The sequence below is a fragment of the Dasypus novemcinctus genome, chromosome 16 (assembly GCF_030445035.2).
Source record: "Dasypus novemcinctus isolate mDasNov1 chromosome 16, mDasNov1.1.hap2, whole genome shotgun sequence".
Lineage (NCBI taxonomy): Eukaryota > Metazoa > Chordata > Mammalia > Cingulata > Dasypodidae > Dasypus > Dasypus novemcinctus.
The window spans coordinates 33,052,773-33,066,411 of NC_080688.1; the positions used below are offsets into that span (position 1 = coordinate 33,052,773).

General features: G+C 35.8%; 1 protein-coding gene across 1 annotated transcript; it reads left to right on the forward strand.

The window, feature by feature from the left end:
* Positions 1-7,031: 7,031 nt before the first annotated feature.
* Positions 7,032-8,988, forward strand: LOC101418279 (ret finger protein-like 3). Its single transcript, XM_004455868.2, has 2 exons — positions 7,032-7,317; positions 8,330-8,988. The coding sequence occupies exons 1-2, from the start codon at positions 7,032-7,034 to the stop codon at positions 8,896-8,898; spliced, it is 855 nt and encodes a 284-aa protein (XP_004455925.2). The 3' UTR covers positions 8,899-8,988.
* Positions 8,989-13,639: the final 4,651 nt, after the last annotated feature.

Sequence of the window (13,639 nt, forward strand, 5' to 3'; positions counted from 1 at the left end):
CCCCCTTGTCTGTTCTCTGTGTCTATTTTGCTGCCTTGTCTTTGTCTGCTTCTGTTGTTGTCAGCAGCACAGGGCATCTGTGTTTCTTTTTGTTGCATCATCTTGTTATGTCAGCTCTCCGTGTGTGCGGCACCATTCTTGGGCAGGCTGTACTTTCTTTCGTGCTGGGCGGCTCTCCTTATGGGAGGCACCCCCTGTGCGTGTGGCTGCCCTATACAGAGACACCCCTGCGTGGCTTGGCACTCTTTGCGCGCATCAGCACTGCACATGGGCCAGCTCCACGCCGGTCAAGGAGGCCTGGGGTTTGAACCGTGGACCTCCCATGTGGTAGACGGGTGCCCTAACCACTGGGCCAAGTCTGCTTCCCAGGCTAGAGTATTTTTATCTAAGATTAGGAACAAGACAAAATGCCACTACTCTTATTCAACACTGTGTTAGAAGTGCTTGATGGAATGCATAGGGAAGAAAAAGAAATAAAAGACATCCAAATTGGAAATAAAGAAGTAAAGTGTTCACAATTTGCAGATGACATGAGCCTATATATGGAAATAGAAAAAGATGCAACAATGTTACAAGAGTTGAAAAACAAGTTCAGGAGAGTGGGAGGTTATTAGATCAACATGCAAAAATCAGAAGTATTTCTGTACACTAGTAAGGATCACTCTGGGGAGGAAATCAGGAAAAAATTCCATTTACATTAGTAACTAAAATATCAAATATCTAAGGATCTTTAAAAAGGATGTAAAGTACCTGTATAAATAGCTACACAATATTGCTTAAATAAGTCAAAGAAGATCTAAATAAATGGAAGAATATTCTATGTGCAAGGATCAAAAGACTGAATATCCTTCAGATTCCAATTGACTTACATATTCAATGCAATCCCAATAAAACTGTAACAGCATTATTATAGAAAGAAAAACCCCAACTATCCAATATATTTGGAAAGGTGAGGGGCCAAAATCTTGTTTAAAAATAAAAACAAAGTTGAAGGAATCACACTACCTGATTTAAAGCATATTATAAAGGTAAAGAACAAGAAAAGAATGACTTTTTCATCACTGTTATTCCGTATTTTGCTAGAAAGTCTACCTAGAGCAATTAGGGAAGAAAAATAAAGACACCCAAATAGGAAAGGAAGGAGTAAAACTTTCACTATTCACTGAGGATATGATCCCATACCTAGAAAATAATGAAAGATCCACACACAAGAAAAAGGCACTAGGACTAATAGACAATTTCAGAAAAGTGGCAGGATAAAAGATTAATTTGCAAAAATCATTAGTGTTTGAATACACTACTGAAAAGCAACCTGATGAGGAAGTCGGAAAAATTTCCTTTTACATTAGTGACAAAAAACAACTTAAAAATTAGAAATAAAACTTATCCAAGGAAATAAAGGGCCTGTATTCAGAAAATGACCATACATTGCTAAAGAAACCAAAGTCTTAAATAAATGGAAAGACGGTCACATTCATGGACTGGAAAACTAAATATCAATAAGATGTCTGTTCTACCCAAACCAATTTACAGATTCAATGTAAAAACAATAAAATCTCAACAGCCTTTTTTGCAGAAAAGGGAAAGCCAATTTTCAAATTTATTTAGAAGAGTAAGGAGCCCAAAATAGCCAAAAATATCTTAAAAAGAAGAACAAATGTGGATGTCTCTTACTTCCCAACTTTAAAACAGATTACTTATCTACAGTGGTAAAAAACAAACAACAACAGCAACAACAACAAAAAACCCCCTGCATGGAACTGACATAAAGCAGGGATACTGACCAATGAAACTGAATTGAGAATTCAGAAATAGAACCTCATATCCATGATCAGGTGATTTTTCACAAGGCTGTCAAACCCAACCAAACGGGTGAAAACAAGTGGTTCTGAGAGAACTGTATGTACATTTCCAAAGGAATGAGAGAGGCCCCTTATTTCACATGTTACACAAAATTTAACTCAATTAGATCATAGACTTAAATATGAAAGTCAGGACCATAAAGCTCCTAAATTAAAACATAGGAAAAAATCTTCAAGATTTTGTGTTAGTAGATGGTTTCTTAGACTGTACACCCAAAGCATGAGCAATGAAAGAAAAAAAAGAGATAAATGGGAACTTATCAAAATTAAAAACTTTTAAGTTTTAAAGGTCTTCGTTATAAAGGTGAAAAGACAGCCTCCTCACTGGGAGAAAATTTCTGGAAACCACATATCCAATATGAGTTTGATCTCCATGTTATATAAAGAGATCATACAACTCAACAATAAAAAGACAAGCAACCCAATTCAAAATGGCAAATGATTTGAACACACACTTTGCCAAAGAAGAAATAGAAATGGCTAGAAATCACAGGAAAAAAAATGTTTAACATCACTAGCTATTACGGAAATGCTAGCAATAGAGTTTGGGTTACTAGGAGATAAGACTGTGTCTTGCGAAGGGGTTGCCGATGTGGAATGTACGTAGAATGTTTCATAAGTGGGACTGTAAATGTGGGGGAATGCATAGAGTTGATAGTAACTAATTATAATGCGTATCAGTAACACTGCTGATATATAAATGTGATTGTGGCTGAAAGGGAGAGTCTGGGGAGTTTAATGTCAACTGAAAGAAAGCTAACGGGTAATCTCAGGGCTGAATAACATAGTGGATGATGATTGTGGTTAACAGAGCAAATACAAGAATGCTCCTCTACTACAAGGTGTTAAGAACATGGAGATAACTAGGAAAAAATATACCTACTGTAATGTGTAGACTATGTTTAATAGTAATATTGTAATATTTTTAAAGCAATGGCAAAGCAGTTACTGTATCAATGTTAAGGGTCAACAATGGGGGGGCATGAAAGCAGTATGGGATTTTGCCTTTTGGGGTAATGAGAACATTCTGAAATAAACTCAGCGATGGGAACAGAACACTGAGATGAAACTGAGAACCACTGAGTGTACACTTTGAAGGGATTGTACAAGGCAGGGACCATATAATAGAGTGAACTCGGTGGGAGTGATGGTCTGTGGTTAACACTATAAATGTTAGACTGCTCTCTCAATTACTTTAACAGAAAATATTAACACATAATGTTAAAAACAGGATGGTTTATGGGAAAATATATCAAATATAAGCTAAGGGCTCTAAATAGCAGTAATATTATAATGATTTTTTTCATCAAATAAATGTTCCACAACGATGCAATGTATTGTTGGTGGAATGATATATGTGAATTCTGTACTGTGTGCATGATTATAATAATAATAATAATAATAAAATCAGGAGATAGAGTTGAAGAAGCCAGATTAATGTTAAGTGATTAAAATGATTGTATTTATGTACACATTCACATATAGAGAGAGACACAATGAGAGAGGAAGATGGAAAAAGGCAATTTACTACTGAACTGCTAATGAAATTTTAAGAAATTTTGCTTTTGTTAAATATTTCCTCTTAGTTTTGTGTCTATTATCCAAATAAAAAAGGCCTGGTTTTAGTTTATGACTACAGTTGCAAACACGTTAAGGATATTTGATTAATGGAATAGCAATAAACCTTGCATCTCATCTCACAGAAACCACCAAGTTGGTGCTATGTTGATGCTGACAGAAGAACATCCTCCAGGGTTCTGAGCCAGGACTTAACCTCCATACTGCTTTTTAAAAACATTCACCAGAGGACCTAGACCCCCTCGTCCCATGACTGCTCTGTCGAATGAGCATTTAAATATCTTGGTACCTAAGGACAGCTTAACTATTGCTCCTCAAAGTATTATTTTAAATTTCAGCAGTTTAAACTAATAGGTAAAAGTCCAGCCCTTCCGTTTGTTTGCCTGGGAAACTTTAAACCTGAATTCCTTGGTAAAACTAAGAGCTCTCTAAAATTGTTCCTTCCAATTTCTCTATTGTATCCTTTTGTTTGAAAACGAGCAATTTCTCCATCTTTTTCTCCTCAGAAATTTGTAATCACTTCTAATGTAACTGGCCTCTATAGAGTTTTGTGTTTCTTAATTTTCCCTAATGAGTTGATCATACATGAAAGCTTGGAGAGTGTCTTTGATTACGTTAAATCTAATGAGTATCTGGTACATCACTACATTGAAATGAAGTAAAATTTAATTTAATCACTTGAACTTTAGTCTTATCATTTAAACTTAATCACTTAGGGTTTAAATGACTAAATTTAATTTAATCTAATCACTTAGGGTTTAAATGGCCAAATTTAATTTAATCTAATCTGAGATTCATTTAATTTAATCTCATCCCTTTGCATGTTTGCTCTTGATGCTTCCTTCTCTCGAAACAATCCCTGATTTCCTTGGGGACATAAGAAACAAAACATAAACCATAAATAACTGGAAGAAAAATAATTTTATAAATCATAAATAAAAGAACAGGAAATTTCTGATTTATGGCAAGCGTAGTGGAAAAAAATAGGATTACTTGCAATTTATGTGTATTACTTATCTCAGATGTAAAAATTACAACTCATATTAGGATGAAGAAGGGCTCTGAAAAAAGGAGATTAATGGATGCCACAAACATTGTCATTGAATGATAGTCATTGGATATTGAATGAGTTCCAAAACTCCATGAGAACAAAGACACTATTATTATTTTTCTTGTAATGGCTAATTTTTTTCTTTATGTAAATTACATGTGTGCATTTCCAAAAATTTGAAGTCTGAGATAAACAAATAAAATAAAATATGAAACACACAAAATGTCATCAAGCAGAAAGAAAAATAGGTCACATTTGTCTTTGATGTACAGGTATATTATTCAAGTCTCTTAAGCTAAGGTGGTTTTTTTTTACAATTTTATAAAGCAAAAAAATAGGATGAAAAGGCATGTACTGTGTTAGAATCATAAGCAACATTTCTGTAATATAGTTTTATTAACAAGTGGTAAAAATAATTTTGAGGTAAAGTATGAAATAACTATATACTATTATTTTTAGGTTTTGTTACAATGCTCTTTAGAAATTTAAATATCTTTCATTTTACTTACTAATTTGGTAAAAAATAAGTTTTAAAAAAGTTTTTTTTTTTTGAGCTTACAAGTCATCTTGAGATAGTTTCTAGTATGCTCAACTAAGTTCTGAAATTAAATATCTGCAATAGCAGAGAAAAATATATTTGAAGACATGATTTTGTCCAGGGAGTAGGCTTTTAGGGAGTATTTCTGAGGACGCTTTATTAATTTTCTTTATCTATATATGAAAAGACATTTTTTCCTTTGATCAGAAAAGAGTCTATAAATGCATAATTTGTTAGTTGTGGATGGGATATAATTTCCAACTTTTCTCCAATAGTCTTAATCGGCATGGTCTAACTAATATAATATATTTCAGGGTGGGAAATTCCATTCTCTGCCAGAAGAATTAAGTTATATTGGATTTAAAAGGTGTTGCAAGGTGTCAACAAGGAGGGAGGAGAGAAAATCTCCAATAAAAGCCCAACTGTTTGTGCATTTCAGATCAGACCAGAACTGAGATACCTGTGTCATCTTTGGAGACCAGAGAATCCACGAACAGGAAAGGTAAGTTAAAAATCAAGAAATGTTTTAAGTTTCTCAGAGTTGTAAATAGGGCAGCTGTGAGATAGCTAGATGAGAAGATATTAGTCGTTGAATAATTAAACCTTCATAGGTCGAGTTTCAACTATATGGCAAACAATATGTACACAAGTTTTTCTCAGGTTGGCTCTCCCCATTTGGAAGAGTGGGCATAGATTTAGTTTACAATACCCACGCTGAGGCACTGAATGAATTCGTTATTTTCATGCATCAAATATTATCCTGGGAGACTCTAGAATGGGGGTCAGAAATTTTTTATTGTAAAGAGCCAAATAGATGTCACTTTTGACTTTGTGGGTCATCAATCTCTGCAGTTATATAGGTCTAAAGCAGTCACAGGCAATACAAAATTGAATAGGTGTGTCTGTGTTCCAATAAAATGTCATTCATAAAAGAAGTAGGCTCAATTTGGCCCCACTGGACACAGTTTGCCAACTCCTGCTCCAGAAGAGAGGAGTTTGGTAGAAATCTATGTAATGGAAAGATTCTATATCATTACTTTCTAATATGGTAGCCACTGGCCACATGTAGTTCTTGAGTACTTGAAATGTGACTAGTGCCACATATCGAATTGACCAACTTGGGATGTATTGGTTTAAAAATTTTACTAATGTTAATTTCATCTTCTAAAAACTTTTATGTAGCTACATATTTTAAAATTACCCATGTGCCTTGCATTTTTATTTCTATTGAACAGTGTTGCATAATGTGAGCCTCCTTTGACTCATTAAAATTCTCAGTGCTGGTTTAGGAGGGACATACAGCTGAAACTAGAGGCTGTGATTTGTGATTGGTATGGACCCTTCTGCTTCATCTCAAAGCCAAATACTGATTCCAATCTGTCACTCCAACTCACATTTCAAATGTTCACATTTCAAAATGTTAGATCATTTTCCTTTTATATATATATATATATATATATTTTTTTAATTTCTCTCCCCTTCCACCCCTCCACCCCGGTTGTCTGTTCTCTGTGTCTATTTTGCTGCGTCTTCTTTGTCCACTTCTGTTGTCAGTGGCACGGGAATCTGTGTTTCTTTTTTTGCTGTGTCATCTTGTTGTGTCTTTTCTCCGTGTGGGTGGCGCCATTCTTAGGCAGGCTGCACTTTCTTTGTCGCTGGGCGGCTCTCCTTACGGGGTGCACTCTTTGTGCGTGGGGCTCCCCTACAAGGGGGACACCCCTGCGTGGCATGGCACTCCTTGCGTGCATCAGCACTGCACATGGGCCAGCTCCACACCGGTCAAGGAGACCCGGGGTTTGAACCCCGGACCCCATGTGGTAGACGGATGCCCTAACCACTGGGCCAAGTCCGCTGCCCATTTTCCCTTTATATTTGCTCATTGCTTAGCATTAGGAATGATATCTAATTATGACACTATAACTATTTCCATTACAGAGTGAAAGACTCTCAGGAAACAATAGCATTTGTTTTACGTTTTGGTATTTGCCTGCAGGCAGTGACCATGGCTGAACAATTTCTAAAACTGAGCAGATGTCCTATCTGCCTGTCCTATCTTGAGATACCCAAAGTCTTAAAATGTGGATACATATGCTGTTTCCAATGCATTGATTTGCTGCCTAAAAACCGTCACGAGGGTATTGTATTGTGCCCCACCTGCTCTAAGATCTCTCGGGAGAATGAGATAAAACCCGATTGGAACCTTGGAAAGCTGGTTTCCAAGGTCAAGGAAATGAAACCACAACTGACAGGGATTCTCCAGATGAATCCGAGGATGCTGAAGTTCCAAGGTAAGGAAACTAATCCTGCTTTCTTCCTAAGAACTCAGAGGCAGTTGACATTGGCTTTCCATAAAGGTGGGAATTACCCAAAATTTGACACTGACCTATCTGTGCTCCTGTTAAATGTTGAGGAGAATCATGTTGTGATCTGTTCTGATGACTGATGTCTACATTCTGCCCAAGGCCTAAGGGAGCGATCTGGCAGAATTGGTTACAAGCATATTGTCTTCCTCTGACACACCCATTATTTGGAGTGATTGCAGGCCCACCTACCTACCTACCCAATGTCTTCCCTCCTACTCTGGGCTCTATCTGGGATCAGGTGTGTGTCTATGTATCTACCATAGTCAAAGGTTTCCTTTCCTATGCCCAGTCTAACAACATTTCCTTTAGACCTGGTAAGATGCTGCCATATCTATCTTAATTTCCTTCAAGGTCATTCTCTTGACCTTCAAGATACCTGGAAAAATCTTGTCATGCTTAAATACAAAATAAACAAATCTGTATTGCAGAGATGTGGTTAAATGATTAATTTGGGAAGGAAAATATTGGCACATGGTGAAAAAAGCAGTTATATATTCCAAAAATTTTACCATGACATGTATCATATATCTTCCTCACACAAGCATTCAAAAAATTACTAATTATCCACTTTGTGGTGGGACTTGTAATGAGGTGCATAATACATTGAGAAAAATCAAGGCACCTTCACTGATCACATATAGTTAACCTGTAGTAGGAAAAAGACGTGTTAATTTTTAAAAATGATACATCTTAAAGGAAAAATTAAAACAAATATTATCTATAAGATACATGTGCTGCTACAAATCACATGTGAATAATTGGACCTAGTTAGGGAGTCAATAAAGATTTGACTGGAAAAGTTCTAAAATGTGTGAAGAAAGAGCAGAATTATACCAGTTGATGATTTTTAAAAATAGATTTTGGGTCCTTCTCTAAGAAGAGAAGGCCACCACAGGTATTCCATCCATTTGGTAAATTACTTATATTCTCTCCCCAGTGGATATGACCATGGATGTTGACACAGCCGATGAATTCCTCATCATTTCTGATGACCTGCGGAGCGTTCATATTGAAAAAAATGATATACGAAAACAGCAATACCGTGCAGATAGATTCAGTCGTTCATTTTGTGTTTTGGGCTCCTCTCATTTCACCACTGGCCGCCATTACTGGCAGGTAGATGTGGGACCCAGGAAACAATGGACTCTGGGTGTTTGCAGAGAATCTGCTAATCGAAAAGGGAGGGTCCAGCTGTCTCCAGAACTTGGATTTTGGACTGTCAGTTTAAGAAATGACACTTTCTCCTCTGCCAACACTGTTCCGGAGACTGTTCTCTGGGTGAACCCTGAATCTACCCAAGTGGGGATTTTCCTGGATATGGAAATGGGAAACATTTCTTTTTACGATGTGAGTGATGGATCCCATATATTCACATTCACCAAAATTTCTGTGTCTGAGCCACTGCGTCCATTCTTTGCCCCTTCAAAATCAAAATCAAACAAATATATTCAAGGATTCTTGTGTATCGGTCCTATGAAATCTTCAAGCACTGCAGTTACTCCATAATAACCAGGAGAAGGAAACTAAAATTGTTCTCAAAATATGAATGTTTATGGAAATAAAATGTTTTTAAGCTTGAATAGATTCCTGTCTTGTTCACACATCACAAAAAGAGGAGAAAAAAAGAGATCCACTTTTAAAGCATAAGTTTGAATTTAAATAATCAATACTATGTAAAAATATATTACATATTGACTAATAAATATTTGTATAAAATATTTTCATTTTTTTGGTGATTTTCTATTTCTTCTTGAGTCATTATAGGTTGTCTGTGTGTTTCTAAGAATTTTTCCATTTCATCTAAATTTATTGGCCTATAGTTGTCCACAGCATCCTCTTATAGTCTTAAATTTGTGGGGTCGTCATAATGTACCCCTTTTAATTTATGTTTTTCATTATTTATGTCCTCTTTCTCTTTTCTCTTTATCTAGCTAGCTAAAGCTTTATTGATTTTATTGATCTTATCAAAGAACCAAAATTAAGTTTTGTTGCTTCCCTTTTTTTGTTTTTCTGTCATTACTCTCTGCTCTAATCATTTGTTACTCCTTCCTTTTGCTTGCTATACAATTCGTTTGCTCTTCTTTTTCTAATTCCTCCAGTTTTGAAGTTAGGTGTCTGTGTTTAAGACACTCCCCTTCTTTAATGTAACCATTTAGAGTATAAAATTTCCTCTCAGCTCTGTTATTGCTGCATCCCGTAAGTTTTGGTGTGTTGTATTTTCATTTTCATTCACCTCAAGATGTTTCCTAATTTTGCTTCTGACTTACTCTTTGTCCCTTTGTTTTTTAAGAGTATGTTGTTTAATTTCCACATACATTTGAATTTTTCCTTTCTCCCTACTAGTGATTCTTAGCTTCCTTCCAAGAATAAGAACATAAATTGTATGATTTCAATATTTTTTATTTATTAGGACCTGTTTTGTGACCCCAACATATGCTCTGTCCTGGAGATGACACTTGAGTAGAATGCATATTCTGTTTTTGTTAATTTCAGTGTCCCACATGTATGTCTGTTCGGACTAGTTGGCTTAGAATCATTCAAGTCCTGTATTTCTTTACTGATATTCCAAATAGATGCTCTATCCATTATTAAAGAGTATAGTGTTAAAGTCTCCTAGTATTAATGTAGAACTGTAAATATCCCTTCAAATTTGTCAGGAATTGCTTCATGTATTTGGGGCTCCCCTTTTAATGCTTTTTATCCATTCTGTCTTTTCCCTGAAGTGCTTAATTCCTTTGCATTTGAAGTCACTGATTAAAATATAGAATTTTCCTCTGCCAATCTGAATATAGAAACTATTGGGAGAGAAAACTATTCCTAAGTTCCTTGACCTACCTTGCCCCCTCACTAGGGCCTTCTCTTTGAGAGAGCTGTGGGGAAAGGGCTAGGTGTGACAAGATAGGGAAATTAAGTGTAGCTTAAAACTGTCCACCAGGTTTTTAAGATCAGGTTTACCTTGTAATCCCCCAATGTAAACCTTTTAAAAAACTTAATATAAGGGTAATAAATAACCCAATTATCTAATTGCAGTAAGTTAAGGAAAAGTCCTTAAAAGCTGTGGATTTTTTCTAAATTATTATTAAAACAAATTAGGCAATTATAATATATCCTGGAACCTGGCAGTCCATTTGCTTTTAAGGTTACTGACGATTTGAGACTATCAAAAAGATGTTTTACCCTGCTGTGGAGAGAAAAAAAAAATTCCTTGTATAAATTATAATTTTTCCAATTTTGTTTGGATTGGGTATAGTATCCCTAGGTTTATAGGATACTAATAAATTAGCAATATATGTATTAAATCTTTAAGATGATAAAAATTGTAAGTTTGTGTTTAATGTAACTGTGATCTGTCCTAAATTGAAATGGCTAGTTTTCCCAGAACAGAATAAAGTATATAAGGCAATATTTAAGTGGAAAAGTAAATTTCATTTGCTGGAAACTAATTTAATAAGCTTACTTAAAGGTAAAATTAACTAGTCTATGTGGTTATGATTGGTTATAGGAGTTTTGAAAAAGCATTTTCTTAACCGAAATATTTACATGGCTAATTCTAGGAAGCCATTATTAAATAAAACCTTAATTGATATTGATATTAAAATGTAACTTATAGCTAGTTATAGGAAGTTTGTAATAGCAGTGTCTAAACTGAAGCATGCAAATGGCTAACTACAGAAAAACATTATTAAATAGAAACCAAAACTGGTAATTATAACAAAAAGTAACTAGATAACAGGGAAACCTGTCAGAGGCAGAATATTAAGATGATGGTAGGGTGAAGATAATCTTGATTCCATTGGGACTCTTTTAAGTTTTCATAAAATAATGGAAAAAGCAGTTTTTTCCTTTACTGCTAAATTAAAGCAACTGTAATATAATCATGATAAAGGTGTAAATGTAAAAAGTGAAGTACTAAAAACAGGCTCATTTGATATGTTATACATTTTTGGAAGTGTTTAAAAAGTGTATAAAAATTTTAAATGATAGACTTCAGTATATTCAAACTCTCCTGTACATTCCTGACTTCCCGCCAAATGCACCCCTTAAGTTTACTCTTCCCGCCACTGTGGGGAAGCACACTGCCTTAAATCTCCCCTGCCTCCCCCCTATCCCAGGAGGCCTGAAGCCATGGCTGCCACAGGCTTTATCTGGGCTGGGCTGAAATAACAGATGCCACCAGAGCTGGGAGTCAGCAGTCGGAACTTGCTAATCAAAATCCTTGGTAAGTGATCAGCCTGTCCACCTCTATTTTCAGGAAAAAAGTTTTTCATCCCTTTCTGGGACTGGCCCTCAAGGCAGCCGGCCATAAGAGTGGGGTTTGGGCAGATGTAGTCACTGCATGGAGAAAGCAATTTACAGTTCTTTAACAAAACTTTTCCTCCTCTTCCTGCTGCTTTGCCCTGGCTGCTATAAAGTGATCTTCAGGCCTCTGGAATTTCAAAATAGTTGTTTCAGAGAGTTCCTGCCTCTTCAATAGTGTTTTGGTAGAAAGACTGAATCCTGGAGCTCCTTTCTGAAGTTGGAAGGGCAGCATTTTTATTATCACTGCATTATAGAAAATAGCCCAAATGTTTCACTGGTCCTATGCTTATGAAGGACATCAGTGCTTTAGGTATTAAGGTCATTAAAATTTTACATATGCTAACATTTAACATGGGTCAGTAATTTCATCCATACTTGATGCTCTTCTCTTGGCTATCACAGTGCTACAATTTTCTACATTGACTAGGTTTAGACAAATAAAGTGTCAAATAATATGTCTACTGCTCAATCATAATATTGAGTCGAAAGGAGGGAATAAATCTGGAAATGCCCCATTGCCTATTTTTGACGGCTTAGATTATCCTCTTCAATTTTGTTGCCAATAAATCTCTTGACATTTCCCATTGAAATGCAAATAATATATTTGTTAAGAAACTGGAAAGATGTTTTAAAACAATTACTGAAAGCAAGATAGACAAGTGTACCCTAATGATAATTCATGAATTATATTTATTTATAATTTCTTAGATATTAGTGGACCCACCGTGATAAATAATTTTTTATTTAAAAAATAAGTTTTTATCATAATCATCTTCAGTTTGCTATACATAATTTTTTAAATGTGAAATATTACATGAAGGTACAAAGCATAAAACAAGTTCCTCTTCACTGGAGAACTGACAAGAGTTGGTTTATAGTCGAAGTAGTGACCCAGATAACAGACTTTCTATACAAACACTAGAGCCATTCTCATAAATTGGTATAATAAAAAAACTGGATAGTTTCTAACACAAAGCAAAAACTATTTGCATCAGTTCGGTCAAAGAATTGGTTAAAAGAGCGTTGATGGGATTGAAAATAGGTGCAGCCACTGTGGAAAATAACGTGGCTGCTTCTCAAAAGTTCCTCTTAGAACTACCATGTGACGCAGCAATTTCACACCTAAGTTTATACCCAAAATAACTGAAAAGAGGGACATAAACAGATGCTTTTGTCACTGTTGTTCACAGCAGCATTATTCACAATAGCCAAAATGTGGACACAACTGAAATGCCTGTTAACAGATGAGTGGATAAACAAAATGTGGCCTTTATGTACAATGAGATATTATACTGTAAAAAGAAATGAAACATGCTACAACATGGAAGAACTTTGAAACATTATCTTGTGTGAAATAAGCCAGACACAAAAGGACAAATATTGTAAGCTTCCATTTATATGAAATATTAGAGTAAGGAAGTTCATAGAGATAGAAAGCATATTAGAGGATATAAGGGGCTGGAGGGAGAGGGAAAGGGATCTTAATGGGTAGAGTTTCTGTTTGGGGTGAGGAAAAAGTTTTGTTAATGGATGGTATTGATGGTGAACAACATAGTGAATATAATAAATAACACTGATCTTTACACTTAAAATGGTTAAAATGGGGATATTTTATTATACTGATAGTACCATGATAAACTTTTTTAAAAGATTGTTATGAAAAAGTTTTTCAAAATTACATTGATGAGGGAAACAGACGTGGCCCAGTGGTTAGGGCATCCATCTACCACATGGGAGGTCCATGGTTCAAACCCCGGGCCTCCTTGACCCGTGTGGAGCTGGCCATGCGCAGTGCTGATGTGCGCAAGGAGTGCCGTGCCATGCAGGGGTGTCCCCCGCGTAGGGGAGCCCCACGCGCAAAGAGTGCGCCCCATAAGGAGAGCCGCCCAGCGCGAAAGATAGTGCAGCCTGCCCAGGAATGGCACCACACACACTTCCCATGCTGCTG